A 20,910-nucleotide genomic window follows, 5' to 3' on the forward strand; every position below is an offset into this window, starting at 1 on the left:
GTCGTTTACAACCAGGAATAGCCCTCACAGAACTGTTACGCTCGTGTTTGTTTGTTTGCTTTTTGAGACAATTTCTCTAATGGCCTAGGATATCCTGGAACTTGCTTTGTAGACCTGGCTGGTCTCGAATTCTGAGATCTTCCGACCTCTGCCTCCAGAGTGCTGGGATCCTGGAAGCTGGCTCTGCCCTATTCTGGAGTGTTTACCCTTTTGGTGAGGACAGAGGAGAACTGGCAGGTTGACCAACCCTGCAGCCTCTCAGGCCCAGAGTCAGAGCTATGCACTGGGCACGCCCCACCATCCACCCCATCTATGATCTGCTGGAGAGCGTGAAGAATGTGGTCCTGCAGACCCAAAGCTGTGGGACCCTCCAGAACACGGGGCGACAACAAGATACCCAAGAGAAGTCAGTCGCAGGGAGGGCCCAGCATTGACAGTGGAAACCAGAGACCTCCAACCAGACCAGTGACTCTCCGCAATGAACACCTGCAAGTAAAGATTATGTACCAAGGGATTTACTTTGTAACTCACTGGTTCACCCTGCAACTTTCACGATGAGCCTCCTAGTTTTTACCTTTTTCTCTCTCTTAAATTTTGTTTTATGGGTGGGGGGGGGGTGTTGCGTGACGGGGGTAGAGGGCAGATATCAAGGGACAGGGAAATGAATGGGATCAAGATGCATGATGTGAAAGACACGTAGAATCAATAAAAAGTAATTGAATAAAAAGATGGGGTCCAGTCTCTCATGGTAGTCTCTGGTTCAAGGGTGCGAGGCCGAGGAGGCTCTCCACCTGCAGGGCAGATCAAGGTGGCATCTCTCCGGTATTCATAAAAATGTGAACCGTACTTCATTGTTCTTGATCTCTGCTGATATACTGTCCAGTGGGTGTCCCGGAGTTTGTGGTAGTTCATGTGTGACTCAGTTTCCATCTGGAGCCCATTCTGATTTATAAGTCATTTGAGTTCAAGCTTGCCTGCTCTTCTTTTTCCAGTAACCTTGAGGGCTGTGAGAGACTTCTGATTTAGCGGAAGGGAAAGAGCATTGTGCCCACGAGAAAAGAACACTCTATCTAGTAGAAAGAATACTTCTGATGCCAAACCTCAGAAACATCAAGATAGGAAGTAAGGCTGCGTCTGAGCAGCAATCGCGTGTTGGAGAGGAGGCTGCTCATTCAAGGACAGGAATGGTCTTGTGGTTAGATACTGACTAACCATCTGTGCTGCGCTTTGTTCTGCTCTTGTATACAAGCAAGTTCTGAAATAAAGCTGTTTGGCTGTTTTGACATGACCAAGGAGACCTCCTGATTCTATCCTGGGTCTTCTGTCTCAGCTTCTTTCATCTGACGTTCCTTTGGCCTTAAAGATTCCCTCACTCCAGGAACCCTTGCTGACGTTGTGGGAGCAGGCTCCTACAGGAGCTCTGGTCCTTTGTCTGGGTATCTTAAGCAAATGATGTCACTGGGTGATGTCACCATGTGCCGTCTCGGGTATCATGTCCTTCTGACTATTTTTTACAATAGTGATGACTTTTTGGCTGTTAACTTGACTACATCTGTAACTAATTAGAATACAGAAATGGAGGGTACACATGTGAGGCACTTTTTAAAATGTCGTTTACTCTTCCTAGCTCCCCTTAAGGAAACAGCTGGCCTTCCAGAGGCGTCAAAGAATCGTGGCACATCAAGTTGCAGTGAAACTAGGCACTTCGTTAGGTGTCAGTATTAGAAGGGGCCGAGCCACTGTTGTATAACAACAACTTCCTCCAAGATGGATTCCATCCTGCAGGGAAGCTCATTAGGCAGGAAGTAAACAATGCAAAATAACTTCAGGAAGTCCCTGAAACTCACCAGATTCACAAGGCCCCACCCTATCAGATTAAGCAATAAAAGCAGTAAAGAACACTCTCAGACAAACCAAGCTGCAACGAAGACTCTTGAGGCCAGGTGAGCTGCCTGGTAGAGGTCTAGACCTGTGTTACCTGGAAAGGGTGTTCTCCAGCCTGTTGAGCTGCCTGCAGGCTGTGCAGAGTGCTCTCAGTATCCACCCATTTGAGGGTGTTCCCTGGTAATGCAGCGGTCTTGGAGCCATTTATGTTCTTGTAATTAACCCCTCACCCATGTTCATGTAAATAACTTCAACAAAATCTCTTGGTTCATCAAATTGGACTTTTTTTTTATTTTTTTATGTATGTGTTTTACTTGTGTGTGTGTGTGTGTGTGTGTGTGTGTGTGTGTGTGTGTGTGGTGTGTACCTGGGCCTGAGGAGGTCAGAAAAGGGCAGTGGAGCCAGGCAATGGTGGCGCACGCCTTTAATCCCAGCACTCGGGAGGCAGAGACACAGAGACCAGCCTGGTCTACAGAGCTAGTTCCAGGACAGGCTCCAAAGCCACAGAGAAACCCTGTTTCGAAAAGCAGGCTGTAGATCTCATGGAACTGGAGCTAAAGATGGTCGTGAGCTGCCTTGTGGGTGCTGGGAATAAAACCCGGGTTTTCTGCAAGCACAACTGGTGAGTGCTCTTCTCTTCTGAGCCTTCTCTGTTGAGAGAAGTCTGTTTTTCATTAAAATCACCTATGTACCTATACACCACGAGAAAGGAGAGAGTGTTTAAATTTCATTTTTTCACAAGACTACTGCACTCGGTGAATGGGATTAAAGTCCTTCTGGTTTAGATTAATTTATCCCTTCTATGTGTTAGAAGTACAGACTTGTTTTGTGTGTTCCTTGAGGTACCCATCACACTTTGCTTATTTATAACATATACATAACCTTTCATTCCTCTATTACTTAATTTTTCTAATCTGATTGTTAGTTTTGGGATTTTAAAATTCTTATTTGTATATGTCTCTCCGTGTGAATTGTATGTGGACATGGAGGCCAGAGAGTAAGTCCATCACGTTTCTTTTCTATGGCCTTTTGCCTATTTACATCCCCCTCCGAGACAGGGTCTCCCTATGTAGCCCTGGCTGTCCTGGAACTCACTTTGTAGACCAGGGTGGCCTTGAACTCAGAGATCCACTTGCTTCTGCCTCTTGAGTGCTGGGATTAAAGGCTTGAACCACCACCACCGCACAGGCGCCTATTCCTTCAAGGTGAGGTCTTTTGATAAACCTGAGGCTCACGTTTTCTTGGCTGACTGCCAGAAAGCCCTAGCATTTCTCCTGCCTTTGTCCTTCTGAGTGCTGGGGTCACCAGTACTTGTAGGACACGTGGTTTGTTATGCAGGGCCTGGCATCTAAACTCTGCCCTCATGATATTGCAGCAAGTGCTCTTACTGCTGAGCTAGCTTCCCACTCCCATTTCTGCGTGTTTTCAGGGCCGCCTGTAGCTCGTGCTGGTCTGGTTGCGGAGAATGGCCTTGAACTCATGACTTCACCCCCTTCACTTCCGCTGGGGTTACTAGTGTGTGAGACCACACCCAGCTCTTCACCAGCTACTTAGACATTTTTATTTATGTTTATTTTATTTCGTGTGTGTGAACATTTTGCCGACATATGTGTTTGTGCACCATGCGAGTGTCTGGATCCTGTAGAGCACATCTATAGCTGGAGTTATAGCTGGTTGTGGGTCATCATCTGGATGCTGGGAACTGAACCTTGGTCGTCTTCAGGACCGAGAAGCACTCTTAACTCTAGCCCTGCATCAGCAATTTTCGTAAAGAAGGTTCTCGTTGTGATTACTTAATTTGAAAGGCTGATATGAATATGTGTCGAGAAAAGGGGTGTTTGAATACCTCTTGGTGTCAATCTTGGTTTAAGTGCTTAGCAGCTCTGGGGTCTTCAGTAAGTCCCTTATTCCCATCCTTTACTCCCTGGGGTAATCACTGCTCAGCGCTCTGCAGGAGTGGCAGTAAGATGATGTCTATGGCACCGAGTAATCGCTATGATCTCTTTCATCTCTAAAATCCTTTGAAATTTAAGTCCTTGGTAAGGATGACTTTTTAATACTCAGATGCCTTTGGTTGAAATACTTCACAGAAATTGGGGAAATACTTCCATAGGTTTGGTAGGCTGTTATTACCTTCTACTGGGGGAGGGGAACAGTTAAAATGGGCAGCCAATGCCAGGCAGTGGTAGTGCACACCTTTAATCCCAGCACTGGGGAGGCAGAGGCAGAGGCAGAGGCAGAGGCAGGCAGATCTCTGTGAGTTTGAGGCCAGCCTGGTCTACAGAGCAAGTTCCAGGACAGCTATGGGAGTTACACAGAGAAATCCTGTCTCAAAAAAGAAAAAAGAAAAAAAAAAAGCCAGCCAAAATGGGTGTTGGAAGTTAAGAAACATTTTGTTTGAAAATGGCGTGTTAGAAAGAATATTTGTCAAGGAAGGGGAACCTGCGCTCTCACAAGTAAGGGCTTCTCAGTTCTGGGAAAATGCAGATTGAAAGCAACTCCCAGAAGTTATCTCCTGGATTCCAGGGCATGCTCCGTCACACTCACACCCCACTGCCCACACAGTAAATAAACTGAGGGGCTGAGGGAGATCAGTTAAGAGCACTTGCTGCTCTTCCAGGGGAGCTGTATGATTTCCAGCACCCACCTATACCTTCAACTCCAGGGAATCCAACATTAATTACATCCTGGTTACCAGGCTGTATAGGTGACCCAGTTCTCAAGTTCATAGTTACCACTTGTCACTCCAACTGCAGGGAATCCAGTGCCCTCTTCTGGTCTCCAAGAGCACCCGCACCCACATACACAGACCCACACGTGTACATAAAATAGATAATAAAACCTTTAAAAATATATAAATATAATTTCATTTTGAAATATGTCTAAGGTGGGGCTGGGGATATGTGTCAGTGGTTAAGAGCACTTGCTGCTGTTATAGAGGACTCGGCACACACTGGCAGCTCATATCCTTCTATAACCCCAAATGCAGGGGATCCAATGCCCTCGTCTGGTACACACACACACACTCACACAAACCCCACTCATACACATAAAAGTAAAAATTAAAATACAAGGAGCTGGTGAGGTAGTTCAGCAGGTGAGCATGTTTGCTGCCAAGCCTGATGACCTGAGTTCAGTCCCCAGGGCCCACATGACAGGAGAGATTTGTGGTGTCAGAACGAAACCAACTCTTGCCAGCTGTCCCTGTGCTTCTGCACAAAGGGCTTTAAAAGTAATAACTCCTGGGGGCTGGAGAGATGGCTCAGTGGTTAAGAGCATTGCCTGCTCTTCCAAAGGTCCTGAGTTCAATTCCCAGCAACCACATGGTGGCTCACAACCATCTGTAATGAGGTCTGGTGCCCTCTTCTGGCCTGCAGATATACACACAGACAGAATATTGTATACATAATAAATAAATAAATATTAAAAAAGTAATAACTCCTTTTAACAAATATAAAACTATCCAAGACAGTGTTTTACTGCAGAGTTCCAGGTTTCCAGGTTCTTCTGTTCTTTTTTTTTTTTTTTTTTTTTTTGGCAGTTTTGGGGATGAAATCCAGGGCCTTCCTAAGCCTCTCTCCAGCCCAAATTCAGCTTCTTTCTTCTCTCTCTCTCTCTCTCTCTCTCTCTCTCTCTCTCCCTCCCTTCCTCCTTGTTTTTTGAGACAGGGTTTCTCTGTGTAGCCCTGGATGTCCTGAAATTCACTCTGCAGACCAGGTTGGCATGGAACTCAGAGATCCTCCTATCTCTGCCTCCCAAGTGCTGGATTCAAATTCGGCTGCTAGGTTCAAATTTAGCCTAGGAAAGCTGGCAAACCCAGTATCATGAGGAGCTGTCAGAACTACTGAAGGCCTTGTGTACAGAGCTACTGAAGGCGGAGCAAGCATTGGGATGCCTCTGAATTTCTTCATGGCTCCAGAAAGACTTCAGGTGGCCTCCACCCAGGGCTTTGGCAGAACAGCATTCCAGAGGCATTTGGAAGTGAATCCAGGCAGCGAGCATGAGCACACACGCACGTACTCACACACACACACACGCACACACACTCTCTCTCTCTCTCATGATCTGCCTTCCTTCCTGGGACCACCAAGGAGCTCCCAAAAACTTAAATAGGAAGAAAAGTCCTATGTCTTGTGGGGATCCACAGATGTGAGCCTGTTCCACCTTGACTGGAGGTCAGCGAGTTTGAGTTTCTTTTTGCTCTTTCAAAGCTGTTGACAACAGGTGTGGCTACAAACAGGAGATCCTGACCTAGGGTGTGGTTAATTAGTATTTGGGGTGTAGAGATGGATCCACTCCACCTGGGCTTTATAAAGGTCAGAAAATTCAAGTCTATCCCTTACATCACGTTAATGAAGTCTGTTGCCTCCCCCCTCCCCTTTTGGAATGAAGTATATAAGCATGTGGAAAATAAAGGGTTCAGGACTCAGTGCTCACCGAATGTCACTCCCGATGCTATTCCGTGTTTCTTTTATTTCTCTCACTTCTGTTCCTTTTGCCCAATAACTCTAATCCTCGCGCTCCTAACCCTAGAAAGTATGAGTTATATGGAGGCCGGTCATCAACGATGTCCCAAACAGTATTTGGCTGTGGTCATGGAGGTGGTTACTAGGCTATAGGTGACCAATTCCCAAGTTCAGAGTTTCAGGTTTCTTGTCAGTGCCCAAGTTTGCTAAACATCGCCACCTGCTGTCCCAAAAACTGATAGCCAGAAAACCTCTCACAGATGCTGAGACTCAAAAAAGGCAGAGACAAGCCAGTGGGCCCTGGTAACCCCTGTCCAAGAAAACTCACCAGAGAGCTCTCTCTCTCTCTGTTCGTTCTGCCAGCTGGACCACAGTGATTGTCCCATCAATTTACGACTGACGAAAGAGCCCACAGATGGTCATCCTGCCACTGAGTCCTGTTAGGACTGACCCTAAAGATCTGTTAAGACTTATTGCCCAAAAACTCCCCCTTCCACCCATGCCCTTTCTCTGTGAAATGCGGCCTTCTGCATTCTACCTTTGTGTGTAGAGTTTCTGATCCTTTGAACCACTGAGTGCTGGGACTGCAGGTATGTGTCCCTACACCTGCTTTGTTGTCATTTGTTTTGTTTTTCTGGTTGCTAGGAATGGTGCCTGCTAGGCAAGCATTGTGCCAAATACATCCCAATACCAGGCCCGGGAACTTTTATCAAGGTTATGGTAAACTCTGAGCTGGCTGTGTAGCCTGATTATGTAAGTTTGATGTCCAGGTCTCATGCAGTGGTAGGAGAGAAGCAACTCTGGTAAGTGGTCCGCTGACTTCCAGGCAGGTACCATGGCATGAGTGTGTGCATGTGTGCGTGCACGCACACACTACCCATAAATAAATAAATAAGCGTATATATTTTGAGACAGGGTCTCATTATGTAGCCAAAGTTGTGGTAAACCACAGGCTGTGCATGCTAGCACACGGCTGCATTCCTAGTCCTTTGGAGGTGTGAGCAGTAGGATCTTGAGTTTGAGGTAGGCCTGGATACACAGTGAATTCCGACACAGCCTGAGTCACACGCTAAGACGCTGTCTCGAAGCAAAAGGTGTTTTGGTGAAAATACACACGAAATTTGTTTTTGAGACAGGGTCTCCCTATGTAGTTCAGGCTTGCTTGGAACTCCTTATGTAGATCAGGCTAGCCTCACAGTAAAGGTACTCCTTGCTGCCTCTCCAGTGCTAGGATTAAAGGCAAATAATAACATACCCAGCCACATTTGGATCTTAGGCGTGCGGTTCGGTAAGGACATACAATCAGAGTCCATTTTGGTTGTGTGATATTTTGTTTGTGTTCTGACAAGACCAGAGGGCGGAGCTAGCCACTAGTTAACCACTGAAGCCGGGAAGTGGTGGCACAGGCCTTTAATCCCAGGACTGTGGAGATGGGACCTCAGCCCTTTCCAACTGAGGACCGAGAAAGGAAAGAAGCAACTGGCAGCTGCTCCTGGTTCTCCGATCTTCTAGGTCTTTACCCCATATCAGACTCTTGTTTTTTTGTTGTTTTAACACCTGTCCTCCCATGTTTATTGTCTGTATACTTAGAACAACCAGGAAAATGAATCAACACAGTATCCAACAACTGACCAGCACATAAAGAAAGCAGATTGTTACACAGTGCAGTCTCGTGCAGCCTTAAGGATGGGATGAATTTACTTCGTTTGAGGCAGTATGCGTGGACCTGGAGGGCACTAATTTATGTAGCAAGCTAGGCAAGCACAGCTAAAACTACCACGGTGGCAACAGAATCGAGAAAAACACAGAAGCAAGATCACAAGATGTTCCATCACCCGTCCCCAAAGATGAAACAAGCTGGTACCAGGAAGAAAGGTTGTTTGGTTCAGGTGACTTTTCAGACCCCCTGGCCCGAGGGAGAGACGGCTTCCTGCAGAACAAGGTGAAGGAGGTGGTTCTGCTCAGCAGTCAACAGCGGCCACATCTCCACCTGCAGCTTCTTGATGCCTTCTATGTCCTTTTCGTGGGCAGCCATGACCAGGGACTGCAATAGCAGAAACAGTTCCTCGGGAAGGTGGCCGCTGCTATCCTGGCCGTGGCTGTCAAAAGCCTCCCAGGAGTACTTCTCCAGAGTCTGGGCATGCTCGGGCAGCAGCTTGGCGGGCGGTGGTTGCAGGAGCAGCAGCAGCAGCACGCGGGACACCTCGCACCTGACAAGGATGTCTGCGAAGGCACCCAGTGTGCGGGGAGAGGGCGCAGCAGAGCCTGGGGCTTGGTCCGGGAGCAGCGGGAGGGGCAGGGTCGGGGCCGAGCCAGGTCTCGGCTGGGGTCCCGACGGGGGCGGTTGGGGCCCAGGAGGCTCGGGGTGCTGCACCGGGTGGCCGCCATGCTCCCGTGCCAGACGTTGCATGCGTGTAAAGAGCGCCAGGGCGCCGGTGTAGTCGCGCGCCAGCAGCTGGCAGGAGGCGGCGTCGCCGAGCGCCTGCAGTGCGGCCAGCGGCATCAGGGGCAGGTGCAGCTGGGCAGCGCGCTGAAAGTGACCGGCGGCGGCGGCCGGCTGGCCCAGGGCGCGAAGGGCGGCAGCCAGCTCGAGGCACAGGGCGGCGGCGGCGGCCGGCTGACCCAGCTCGAGGTGGAGGCGCACGGCGGAGCCCAGGGCGCTGGCGGCCGCCTGCAGAGGCTCGCCACAGGCGTCCGGACAGCCGAGGCGCTGGCGGGCTTCGCACTCCTGCCGCAGGAAGAGTCGGGCGGCCTCGGTGAGGGCCAGCGTCTCCCCGGGCCCGTGGAAGAGCGCCTGGTGGCAGCGCGCCACGGCCAGCTGGCACCAAGCGGCGTAGGGCAGGCACTCCTGGGCGCGCAGCTCACGGGCCAGCTGCGCGAACTGCTCCCCGGCCTCGGCCACGTTCGGCTTCCGCAGGAATCGCTTCTTGAGCTTGTGGGACACCTGCCGATAGCGGGCCAAGAAGTCCCCGGCCTCGGAGCCGGGCCACGCGCCGCCACCCAGGGAGGACGCGGAGCCCGCCGCCATGTTAGCTGGCTGGCCGCGCCTCCTGACTTCCGGTTAGGGTGCGCAGACGAACGCAGCCGCAGCTACATCCAGGCAAGCGCTGTGTCCTCACTGGGATCACGTATCATCTCCCAGAATCTCGTTTTTTTTTTTTTATTAAGATTACTTAGATTAACGCTTCTCTTTTTGTCACAGTCCTAGAAGCATTTCAGGGCACACTTCTCTTGCCTCCTGTGGCTTATCCCCTGCCAGGTCTACACTGCCAGCAGGGCTTCCCTAATGAGGGATTACTGAAACCGGGAAGCTGCAGTTTCTCCACTGCCTGAGGGCGGGCGTTCAAGCTGTGGTTGATGGCTCGCTGTTTTCACCTCTTTTCAGGCAGAGGCTATCCCCGAAGGCAGAAGGGGACGTAGAGGCTTGCTTTCCCGCTGCTGGGACTCAGGGATGACGGCCTGGGGAGGTACTGAAGGTGGCTGCTGTTCTGCCAGGGTCCCTCAGATGCTGAGGAGATGGCAGATGGGGCTCACGGGGTCCACGAGCTCCTGCCGTTGCACATGTATTTTATATGCAAGTGAGAACACGTGGTTTTTCTAGGGACATGGGTGTAGTGGTATTTCAACTGCATTTTAATAAATAAAGACTGCCTGAAGATCTCAGAGTAAAACAGTCCCACTGGTCAGCCTTACAGACCTGATTATGGTAACACACACCTTTAATCCCAGTAGCCACAATGACATGCCCCTTTAATCTCAGTAGCCATAATGACACACACCTTTAATCCCAGTAGCCACACTAGTTGCCATAGAAACTGGGCGGTGCATGTCTTTAATGACAGAGGTGCATGGTTTTAATTCTAGCCCTAGAGAGGACTATAAAATGGGAGGAAACCTTTCTTTCTTTCTTTCTTTCTTTCTTTCTTTCTTTCTTTCTTTCTTTCTTTCTTTCTAAGATAAAGTTTCTCTATGTGGCTTTGGAACCTGTCCTGGAACTCACTATGTAGACCTGAACTCACAGAGATCACCTGCCTCTGCCTCCCGAGTGCTGGGATTAAAGACCTGTGCCACCACTACCCAACTGAGGAAACAGTTTTCAGTCACACAGTCTCTTGAGATTCCAGGAGGCAGGATCGCCATTTTCAGACTGAAGTCGAGGTAAGAGCCAGTGGCTGGCTGTTGTGCTTTTTGGATCTTCGGGTTGAACCCTAATTTCTGACCCTGAGTTTTTATTAATCGTGATGCACGTAGACCCTTACCTTAGGCCAGAAAGGCTAAGGGCCACCAGATACACACCTGGGGCTTTCATTTGTCTCGCACTCCTATCTGGAAGAATCCAGGGCTGTGAGCGAAATGTCCTTCGGTACCACTGCTCTGTGTGGTTGAGGACTGAATGAGGAAATCTAAGGGGACAAAGACATCACAAAAGTGAAACCGGAGAGAAGAGTGAGGAGGATAGAAGTGGCGTGGCAGAAGGATGACAATCTGCAGACACACCGGCAGGAGTGTGGTGCACACCCAAAGTCCTAGCTCCTGGCAAGCTGAAGGAGGGAGGTTGTAAACTCAAGGCTAGCCTGGCTGGGTAGCAAGGACCTATTTTACAAAAATAAAAACAACCAGATTTGCAGACATTCGTTGGGAGTGGGATAAACAAGGCCACTCAGCTGTCATTTCTAACTCATCCCGGCCCTGGGGGTTCCTTACAGTCCTCCTGGAGACTTTAGTGATGCTGGAACTTTCTAGAAGACTCCTGCTAGCTCATCAAGTACTGGTCATGAGTCAGACTGCGTGTGAGTGATCTGATGAGCTCGCCGGCCCTCACCAGGCGTATAGAAAAGTATTGGCCTCATTTCACATAGGAAAAACCTTGTAGAGAGAACAGGTAACTCCTTCGACAGACCAAGACGGAACACAGATTTGAACCCAGGACTATCTCACTCCTGAGCATGCTTTCCAAATCACCAGACCTTAATTTTTAACCAAAGTTGTAAGACAATGAAGAAAAGCTTACTTTCTTTCTTTATACAATCCTCCACCTAGGAATCGCATTTTCATTGGAGGAACACAAGAAAGTGCTGGGCTGCTGATGCCTCAAACCATTGTTCTCCAAATTACAAAGACGCAAACACACACAGACACACAAGCACATACAGAGACACACACAGACACATAGACATATACAAGAACACATACACATGCAGACACACAGAGACATGCAGACACACATGTACACATATACAAGAACACATACACATACACACAGACATAGGCACAGACACACAAGATATAGACACACATATACATAGACACACACACATACAAACACACACACACACACACACACACACACACCATTCGCGCAGGGTTTCCTATCCCTGAATGGCCTTGGACCTTGAACTTTTGAGTCTCCCATTCCACCTGCCAGCTGCTGAGACTTCAGGCATGCAGCTACCACATCCTTATTCCATTCTGGTGCATGCTAAGCAAGCGTTCTACCAACAGAGTTGCATCTCCCACCTTCCAAGCTCCTCCTAGGCGTAGGATTGTATTGAGCGAAGAGCACAAACCCATCTGGCCGCATTGCCTGTATCAGTCAGGGTTCTCAAGAGGAAAAGAATTGGTTGAATATATTACAAAGGGAATTTATTAGAACTGTTAACACGGTATGGGCTAGGGAGCCCAATAATGGCTGCCTGACCACTGGAGAAGTCAAGAGCCCTGGAAGCTGCAGACTGGATCCCTCAGCAGTTCCAATCTGGTACTGGAAGCCTGGAGAATTCCTGGAGAGTCATTGGTCTTCACTTCACCTTGGAAGGCCAAAGAAGCTGGATTTCTTTGTTAGTGAAGGATGGTAGCGGCAGTAGCAGCAGCAAGGTAGATGCAGTCACGGGTAAGGAGAACAGTCAGCAGGCAAAGTAACACTGCCCCCTCTCCCCCCAGATTTCCTTATATCTGGGCTGCCATCAGAAAGTACTGCCCATGCTGGGGGTTGGGGTGGAGGATGGGGGGAAGTGGGGGCAGGATCTTCTCTATCCAGTTAATCCTTTCAGAAAGTATCTTCACAGAATAGAGCCAGTCAAACTGACAGCCAAGATCAACTATAGGACTGCCTGAGGCCTTTAGGAGGCTTGAGAATTTATAAACAGGCCGGACAGAGAGGAAAAGCCTGCACTCTTAGCCAACCAGGGACTCTGGAGAGAGGGAGAGAGTGGCCTTGTGGGGGTTACTAAGTATGCCATGTGGAGCAAACTCATTTCTCTGTGGCCTGGGTCAGATTTGGAGGACTCTAGGATGGGTTGGCCTTGTCTGGAAGAGAGGACCAGACAGATCTCAGACTGCTGGTAGAAGGCCACTGCCTCTCAGTGCTTGGCATCTACTTGTCTTGTATGAGGCAGTACCTGGGGGTGGCAAGGGAGACAGGTGCTGTTGGGCAGAGGTAACGGGAGGGCTAGAGTTACGTTTTAAGTTTTGGGGGTTGGGGAAATGTGAGGGCTAAAGTAAAGTTTAAATGACTGTACTTAGAGATCTATAAAACAAAAGTGTCTTTAACCTGTAAGCACCACTTGCCCCAGGACGGGTAACTTCCTAGAACGCTGGGGCTGTTGTTCACGTAAGAAAACAACCCACATGTTTTAGTGCGCCTGCAAACAAGGTTGGTTGCCTCAACTACACAGGATGTGCTGGATCCCCTACCTGGAAGGTGACATTTCTGTAGCTGCTAGGTGTGACTTCCCCTGAAGTTCAAGTGATAGGCAATTCATTTCTTAAAGTTTCCTCAGGCAGGCGATGGGGTTCCTTAGTTCTAGGAAATGCTGTGGAGTCCTGTCCACTCCTACTCTGCTGTTTAAATTCTGTTCAGCCCAATGGGATGCAGCTCTTCACCAATTAGGCGCCCCCAAATCAGTAGGGATCTTTTAATCCCACTGGGCAAGAGTAAGACCACTACCACAATTTTTGAGTCAACTTTGAAGCAAGCTGTGTTAAATTACTGGCCAGGATGATAGACACTGGCCAGGTCCATACTCAGGATTCCCAGAAAATGGCCACGAATTACATTAGTCTGGTGCCTATAAAGACAAACCCCACAAGGCCCGTACTTCCCACCTTCATCCAATGGCGGGGCACCACACATCCTGACGTGCAATGGGAAAACCAACCTCACCATCTGCCCTCATTATAAGCTCCTTGTAAGATACACCAGATGAATGTATACAACTGTACTTAGTTGAAAGAGTGTACACACGTGCACAGGTGTGTGTGTCCCACAAACACACCTCTTAAAAGGTACCGACTTCTGTTCACTTTGTTACTCGTCACATGGCTCCAAACTGAACCATGTTCTACGAGAGTAACTGTTCTTGCACCCCCCTCCCCCAATCTCCTGGGACTGGAATCCAGGGCTCCATGTATGCATGTATGCTGAAGCCCCTCCCCGCCCAAGCCAGCACATGCGTCATAAATAAACGAAAAGGTAAAGCCTAGTAATGAATAATTAATTCAGTACTTTATTTTCCAAAGGCTACCTAAATTTCCATTTCAATCGGGACGTCTTTGAGAAGACGGCCCCCTCAGCCCTCGGTGAGCACCACCGCCTCGTGGATGCTCTGCGTGATGTAGTCTATGTTCCTGGCGTTGATGCAGGTGAAGTTGATACGGCTGCTCCTGGGGATGTAGATGTGCTTCTTCTTGATCAAGAACTCTACCTGCGGGTCTGTGACAGGCACAGGACTCAGACTTCCTCTCAAGCCCAGGCCGAAGTATAGGATAAGAAGTGTCATTTGTGGGGGTCCCATAAAGTTCTCTGCAGCAGCCCTGCTTGTCCAGGAGTGGGAGGAAAGCCCAGAGCAAGGTTGGAGACTGATCAGCCAGTCAGGGCTGCTCCGTGTTAAGACACAGGTCTGAGGTCAGGAAGGGGAGGGTCACCCCGTTCTGGAACTTACAGTTGAGCCCTAGATAACCGTGGGTCCCACTCTGTTTGGTGATGTGATTCCAGGACCCAGGGGTCCCCAGGAGTCGGAGCTTCTCCTTCACCTTCTCCTTGACCAACATGATGTTCTCGACGACACCTTTCAGACTGTATTTCCTGCCAAGGAAAGAAGCAAGAAATGGGACCGAGAGGTCTCCTTGTTGCCCAACATGTCTTCCCCTCTTCCTACATGCAGGGAGCACATGGCTGGAACCTGAGCTCTGCGGCACCTGTGGTCGAAGGAGGTCTGATTCTGCTGTTGTCTGGCTCTTAAACATCTCCCAAAGGCTTGTGTGTGTTAAAGGCCGTGTCACTATTGGTTGTGGGAGGATGTTAGCTCATTGAGGGGTGGATGTCTCTTTCTTTACATCTGTTTGCCTTCTGAACATCATAAAGTGAACGTTTGTTACCCCAAACTGTACCATCATGCATTGCCTCACCATAGAATCAAGGGGTGCTGTCAACTGAACTTCCTAAACCGAAAGTGAACACAAAACCTTGCTTTTCCCGGGGAGAAACCCAGGCCCCAAATTAATTTAAGCAAGCAAAGTAGACTCCCAGATTTTGCCATCTTAGTTGTGTGTGTGTGTGTGTGTGTGTGTGTGTGTGTGTAGGTCTAGGTTCTTTTCATCATATGAGTTTTGGGAATCATCAGGTCTTGAGGTCATCAGTCTTGGCAGAAGTACCTTTACCCTTGAAGTGTTTGGATAACTAACTCACTGGCCTATCTCCCCAAACAGGTGCCATTGTCCACTCCTACAAGGCAGCGCCACCCTTGGCGTAGCTAGAGCCATGGCACACAGAGGGCCTCAGTGAAATTTGATGAATGTGTGCACGAATGAGCGGGATAAAGAGACCACAAAGTGGAAAAAGAAGCGAATCCCGTGAACCGTCAGTCTGTAGGAGCCCTAGCACCCTCCCATGCCCAGACCCTCCCACCCCGTACCATTCTCCAAACAGAGCAGGGTTGCAGAGGATGGTTGTGATTATCCGGGCGCCCGTGGCGGGAGGGTTTCCCCATAGGGCCCCGACGTAGTTCATCATCTGGGAGAGGACACACAGCAGATCCTGGTTGCTGAGGGCCGCCACAGCTAGAATCCCCACTCCTTCATCTGCGGCGTGGACAAGACAGCCTCACCCTCGCGGTCGGAACCTCACCTACCCCTCTCCTTCCAACCTTGTAGGCTAAGTTGTGGCGTCACCGGCTCAGCCCAGCCAGGCTAGCGTTTGGCCCTGGAAGCCCCAGCCTCTTTTTTTTTTGCAGAAGAGTATCCATAAGCAAGAGTGTGCGAGGAGAGAGCTCGAGAGATTTTCTCAGTACCTCCTCCTCATCTTCCAGCCAAGGAGGCAGAGGCCTGAGAGGGTGAAATTTTAACTAGATGGAACAGGTGCGGGTGTCTTGGGTAATCTGGGTTCAGTGACAGAGCCCAACTTCTAGCTCACGGGTGCTCTTTTCTGCCCGTACTATGGTTTTTCTGGAGTATTAGGCTCCTTCCAGGGGATAAGTGATATCAAAAACATCTATCCTTTGGAGGAGGGGTAGGGGAGGGCAGTGGGGAAAATTGAGTACAGTGTCTGGTGTGTGTATGTGTGTGTATGAGGGAGAGACAGAGAGACAGAGACACACACACAGAGAACATTATTAAAAACTCATTTTGTAAGCTCATACACACATACACACACACAAAACACTTGTGCCACGGATATGGCAACAACTTTGTTCCCCATTTCTCTTCTCCTTGTCCTTCTGCCCATATCATACCATAAATGCCAAAATTCTTGGACAGAGACTGGCTGCAGAAGAACTCAAACCCCAGAGACACAAAGTACTGTAAGAGCCTGGTGTCTTCTTCCAGGTCGCCAGTGGACAGACCCTGGCAGGGAATGTCGAAGAACGGGAAGAGGTGCTTGCTCTGAAAGAGAAAAGAGAAACCGAAAGCATGAGGCTGCAGCTGGGGGAAAAGCAGAGGTAAGAGGAGGGGACATGTGGCCGGGAGCTGGGCCCACCTTAATGATGGACATCAGCTTTGTCCACTGATTTTGTGTGAGCCTGCAGTCAATGATGTTCCCAATCACAAGGATACTGTCAGCTGGGATGTGCTGCAGGAAGACACTGTCTTGTCAAGGCGCCACCTCTGGCGGTACAGAGGTGACACCTGGCGGTTAGAAGGGAAATACTCTCGAAGGTTTGTTCTCACCAGAAAACCCGGCCAATCCAAGCTCAGCAAGGGCCTCGGGCGAGGGGCCACAAACCAGGTTGATAGAGGGAGAAGATTCTGAGTGGGGACCCCTTTACCTCCATCACGTCGAAGAATAAGACGGGGTCTGAGCACAGCTCCTTGGGGTTCCAGATGGAGTATTCATAGACTGTAAAACCCATGTCCTGGAAGATGAGTCCGTACTGTTCTGTGGGAACACAGACCCGCCCTACCAGCTGGGGTCCGTGGAAACGGAGAGACAGAGGCAGAGCAGAGATACCAGAGAGCAGGGTGAGGGTTACTGACTGACGGGAGGACAATAACAGGAAAAGGATGGGCATAGCTCGGCACAGCCACCATTTTTCTCCTGCCGAAAAGTGAGGGCCAGAGTGGAGATTACACACAGGCGGGAATTGACGACACTCACCTTTTTGGCACGAGACGATACAGACGTTTTTCAAATTCTTACGCCAGGTCCTGAGAAACTGGGCCCCAAGCTGGAAGGCCCCACTGTCACCAACAGCGTGCACACCCCCTACCTGTCAGCAAGCGATACACGAAAGGCACGTTTTAGAGGAGCAGCGGCAACCCCGGCGCATCTCAGACTCAGACTTTAGTTCTCTTTGGTGCTGGGGTTGATCTGAGGGCCTTATACACACTGAACATTCCAGTCTTCTTCCTTGTTTTCTTTTACATTAATACGATCTATTTACAGGTTTTAAATCAGCAACATGAGTTGGTGCAACTGAGTGTCTGAATGAGGATTTAGGTTTGGATCCCAGCTCTGCTTCCCCATGTAAAAGCTATGGATGTTCGGAGTCTCAGGAAAATCGCCTTCGTCAAGGCCCCCCCGTGGTGCCGCGCAGCCCTGGGTCTGTCTCCTCTCGGTGTCTCACCCTTTTCTCGGCAATGGCTTGGCTGTGCTTTCCAAAGAGGAGTTCCAAGGCGGCTTGGATGAATGATTCCATGCCCAGCAGGGGCAGGTACTCATAGTTCAGAGAGGGGTCCCGGGCGATCTTCAGGCGGGTCTCGTGTACCACAAGGGAAACCCAGGGATGGCCTTCATCGGTCATGCAGACTGTGGAGAAACTTCAAAGGGAGTTCTGGATGCCCGACCTCGGGGTCTCCGGGGCTGGGCTTGGCAGAAGCTCATAAACCACAAGTCTGGCTTGTGCTTTGAAAAGTACCCATGAAAGGTTAAGCTTAACCCCCCTACCCCCTCATTCCCCCCTGCCTCGCTGCCTTTCTGGCTTCTTTATTTTTATAAAACAGGGTGCTGTTAGTGATTGTGTTTAAAAACAAAACACCAGCACCACCAAGAACCTCAGCAAAGTCAGGCCTGATGGTCCATACTTGTCACCCCAGCATTGAGGAGGGGAGGCAGGAGGATCATTTTGAGGTCAGCCTTGTCTATAGTGTGTTTCAGGCCAGCCTGAGCAAGATACCTGTCTCAAAAACAAAAAACCACAAGCAAAACAGAACGCAACAAAGGAGCTGAAACCTATGCATTTTAAAGGTTACATACAAAATTAATTAGACATTCAAGAAGTTAAACAAAAGATATGCCCTGGCTTTCGTGATGGCGAGGCCTGATTTCATATTAAGAAGGGCTCACTGTGTCGGCCTTTCTCCTTTTCTGTGTCTCTTTGTCTGTCTCTTTCTCTGTCTGTCTGTTTTTCTGTCTGTCTGCTTTCCTTGTCCTCTCCCTCTCTCTAGTATCAGGCCTCACCAGGCCTCACAGGTTGCCTTGAACTTGCTTTGTAACCGAAAATGACCTCGAACGTCTGATCTTACACCCCTCAGGTGCTGGGATTACAGGTTCGTGCCACACCTGGCTTATTTGCTAGGGATTGACTGAAGGGCTTCAGGATGCTAGGCAAACCTCCCCCCTCCCCCAGAAGGCTTAATGTTTGGATTCAAGAAGGAGAGCCCTGGGAGGGGAGATAGTTCAGTAGTTAAGAGCACATATTAGCCCTTGAAGGGAACTCAAGTTCAGTTCTCAGCGCTCATCCCCCCCCCCCCCCCCCCCCCCCCCCCCCCCCCCCCCCCCCCCCCCATCAGATAGCTCCTCACCCCCTGTAAAGCCATCTCTGGGGGGATTCAATGCCTCTGGCCACCTTGTACACTTACCGTTCATGTACATGTGCACGCATGTCGCCTACACCCACATATAGTTAAAAATTAAAACGAACAAAAAAAAATGAAAAACAACAAAGAAATTAGAGGAAAGCAAAGTGTGGTGGTGCCTTCAGGACTTGGGAGGTGGAGGCAGGAAGAGACTGTGCTCAAGGTCTTCAGCTAGATTGTGAGTTCAAGGCCAGCCTGATTTACGTGGGCCAAAAACAAACAAAAGAGGGAGGAATTTGGGGCTCCTGCCAAATTCTCAGAAGTCCCCAGCATGGGGCCCAGGGCATGGGGTGGCTTGGAACCCTCACTGCTCTTCTATGCTCTGGGCAGTTCCGTTAATAAACTAAAACCCTTCCCAGCTGCGGAGGCATGGGCTATTCTTCATTCCTCTACTGGGGGGCGCTGCCCGCTGACAGGCAGTCAAAATATGCAGAAAACCTTAAGACCTGAAACGACTGGCTCCTACCTCTGTAGGCCAGGAACATCTTGCTAGAATACTTGTCTTGCTTGTAGATCTTTAGTAAGCTGCCTTCCAGCTTCTGGGCTGGGGGTATGTCACTAAACACAGAAAGACTAGTCATAGTTGAGCGTTTACGAAACCAACAACTGTGACCCTTCTGCAGGCGTCTTTCTCCCAGAACCTTGGCAGCTCTGATGCAGACACTGCTCTGACAATGGGTTGTCAGAGCAACAGAACCTTAGGACTCTCACTCTCCGTGGTGGCAAGTTCAGGGGTCACAGGGACATTCCATGGCACTGGAGGAGAGTCCTCTGGGAGAGTAGGCAACGGGGAGAAGTGATAAAGGACATGGGATTTCCAGGCACTTTTCCCCATCTAACGTACTGCCTTCTATAGCCCCAAGCCATCCAACTAAAAATAACAAGTCAGTCTCTAAAAAGCAGGACAAGCCTGGCAAGCCATCAAGCTAGGTAGGGCTCCCCCAACAGAAGCAAACATCCCACGGCACACAACAGTGCCAACTGAGGGATATATTTGCGACTTCCATTCTGCAAGGAGTTGGGTAGGCGCTCAAATCACACTATGATGTGAGCGTAGAAAATAAAAGTTTCTTTTCGGTGCTGGGCATTGAACTCAGGGCTTGAAACACATTCTTCAGAGACCTGGAGATTTAAAAGCAGTAAAAAGGGTGTTCTGGTTTCTGTAAGTGTTGCGGCTAGGATGGAAAGGTATCATGGCAGACAAGGAAAACCACCAAGTTATTTTAAGTGTAGTAACTTACAGCCCTGCTGCAGGGAAGGGAGGAGGGTTTCCACACGGGAGGGTTTCCCCAGCAAAGTGTTTGAGCTCTGCTCAGGACCCCTGGAGTGTAACAGCTCTGCTCCTCCAAGGGAAAGTTTCCCTAGCAAAAGTGTTAACAGTTCTGCTCTGCTCCGGCTCTGGCCAAAGTGGTTACAGCTGGGCTCTGCTTGGCAAAAAATGTCACACTGCACAACAAACCTCACTCAAGAGATTTATTAGGAAGGAAGAATCCAGGAGGGTGGCTGCCTCCAGGCTGAGCAGCAGCAGCACACTGAACAGGGTACAGATCTTATACAGGGTTTCTTGGGGGGGTGGGTTGGCAGAGTGCTCGCCTAGCGCATATAAAATTCAATCCGTAGTATTGCATAACCCAGGCACAATGACAAACGCTTGTTACTCTAGCTGTCAGGAGGGACGGAGGCCGAAGAATTTTAAAAATTCATGGCCTTTCTCTGCTACATAGACTTAGATACTGTTTCAATAATACAACACAAAACAACAGTTTTTGTTTGAAATGCAAAGGAATTAAATGAGAGTGTTCTATAGTATAGTGTGAGGGAAAAGGGGTTAGCAAGAGGTTGCACGCCTAGAAACTGCATCACGCTCCAATTATTTTCTCTCTTTGTAACTCCTTCCTTCCTTAGCCAGGGTCTCAGGATGTGGCTGGGCTGGCTTCGAACTTGCGATGTAGGTCAGGTTGGCCTCAAACTCAGAGAGTTCCCGCCTCTGCTTCCTCAGTTCTGGTACAAAGGCATGTGCCACTACACCCGGCTTTGTGGGTTTTTGTTTGTTTCTTTTCTTTTCTTTCTTTCTTTTTTTTTATATTTACTTATGGACATTTTCCTTGTATGTATTTGTGTGAACCTCGCGCCTGAGGCTGGGGCAGTCAGGGAGAAGGTGGATAGTTGAGAACTACCGTATGAATGCTGGGAATTGGACCTAGACCTCTGGAAGAGGAGCCAGGGTTATTAAATGCTAAGCTATCTAACTCTCCAGTCTCCCCGCCAT

The 20,910-nt window shown here is 49.4% G+C and overlaps 2 protein-coding genes across 7 annotated transcripts; both read right to left on the reverse strand.

Moving 5' to 3' along the window:
* Nucleotides 1–7,674: 7,674 nt before the first annotated feature.
* LOC126504494 (40-kDa huntingtin-associated protein) lies at nucleotides 7,675–9,416 on the reverse strand. The gene has a single exon (XM_050146866.1). It carries the CDS (start codon nucleotides 9,376–9,378, stop codon nucleotides 8,248–8,250), a length of 1,131 nt encoding a protein of 376 aa, XP_050002823.1. The 5' UTR covers nucleotides 9,379–9,416; the 3' UTR covers nucleotides 7,675–8,247.
* Nucleotides 9,417–13,859: 4,443 nt separating this feature from the next.
* Got1l1 (glutamic-oxaloacetic transaminase 1 like 1) lies at nucleotides 13,860–18,776 on the reverse strand. Of its 6 annotated transcripts, XM_050146809.1 has the most exons (9): nucleotides 18,645–18,774; nucleotides 17,411–17,603; nucleotides 16,942–17,053; nucleotides 16,613–16,722; nucleotides 16,324–16,416; nucleotides 16,079–16,229; nucleotides 15,263–15,428; nucleotides 14,291–14,433; nucleotides 13,860–14,061 (listed from the first exon to the last, which is right to left on the reverse strand). In XM_050146809.1, the coding sequence occupies exons 1-9, from the start codon at nucleotides 18,665–18,667 to the stop codon at nucleotides 13,919–13,921; spliced, it is 1,134 nt and encodes a 377-aa protein (XP_050002766.1). In that variant the 5' UTR covers nucleotides 18,668–18,774; the 3' UTR covers nucleotides 13,860–13,918. The 6 variants fall into 6 exon arrangements, 5 of the variants coding, with proteins under 5 accessions (XP_050002766.1, XP_050002763.1, XP_050002764.1 ...); XM_050146806.1 differs by having other exon boundaries at nucleotides 16,613–17,053; nucleotides 17,411–17,592; nucleotides 18,645–18,776; XM_050146807.1 differs by having other exon boundaries at nucleotides 15,263–15,360; nucleotides 16,613–17,053.
* Between the last annotated feature and the right edge of the window lie 2,134 nt (nucleotides 18,777–20,910).

This window comes from Alexandromys fortis, unplaced genomic scaffold, assembly GCF_014885135.2.
Source record: "Alexandromys fortis isolate MF-2015 unplaced genomic scaffold, M_Fortis_MF-2015_v1.1 scaffold_55, whole genome shotgun sequence".
NCBI lineage: Eukaryota > Metazoa > Chordata > Mammalia > Rodentia > Cricetidae > Alexandromys > Alexandromys fortis.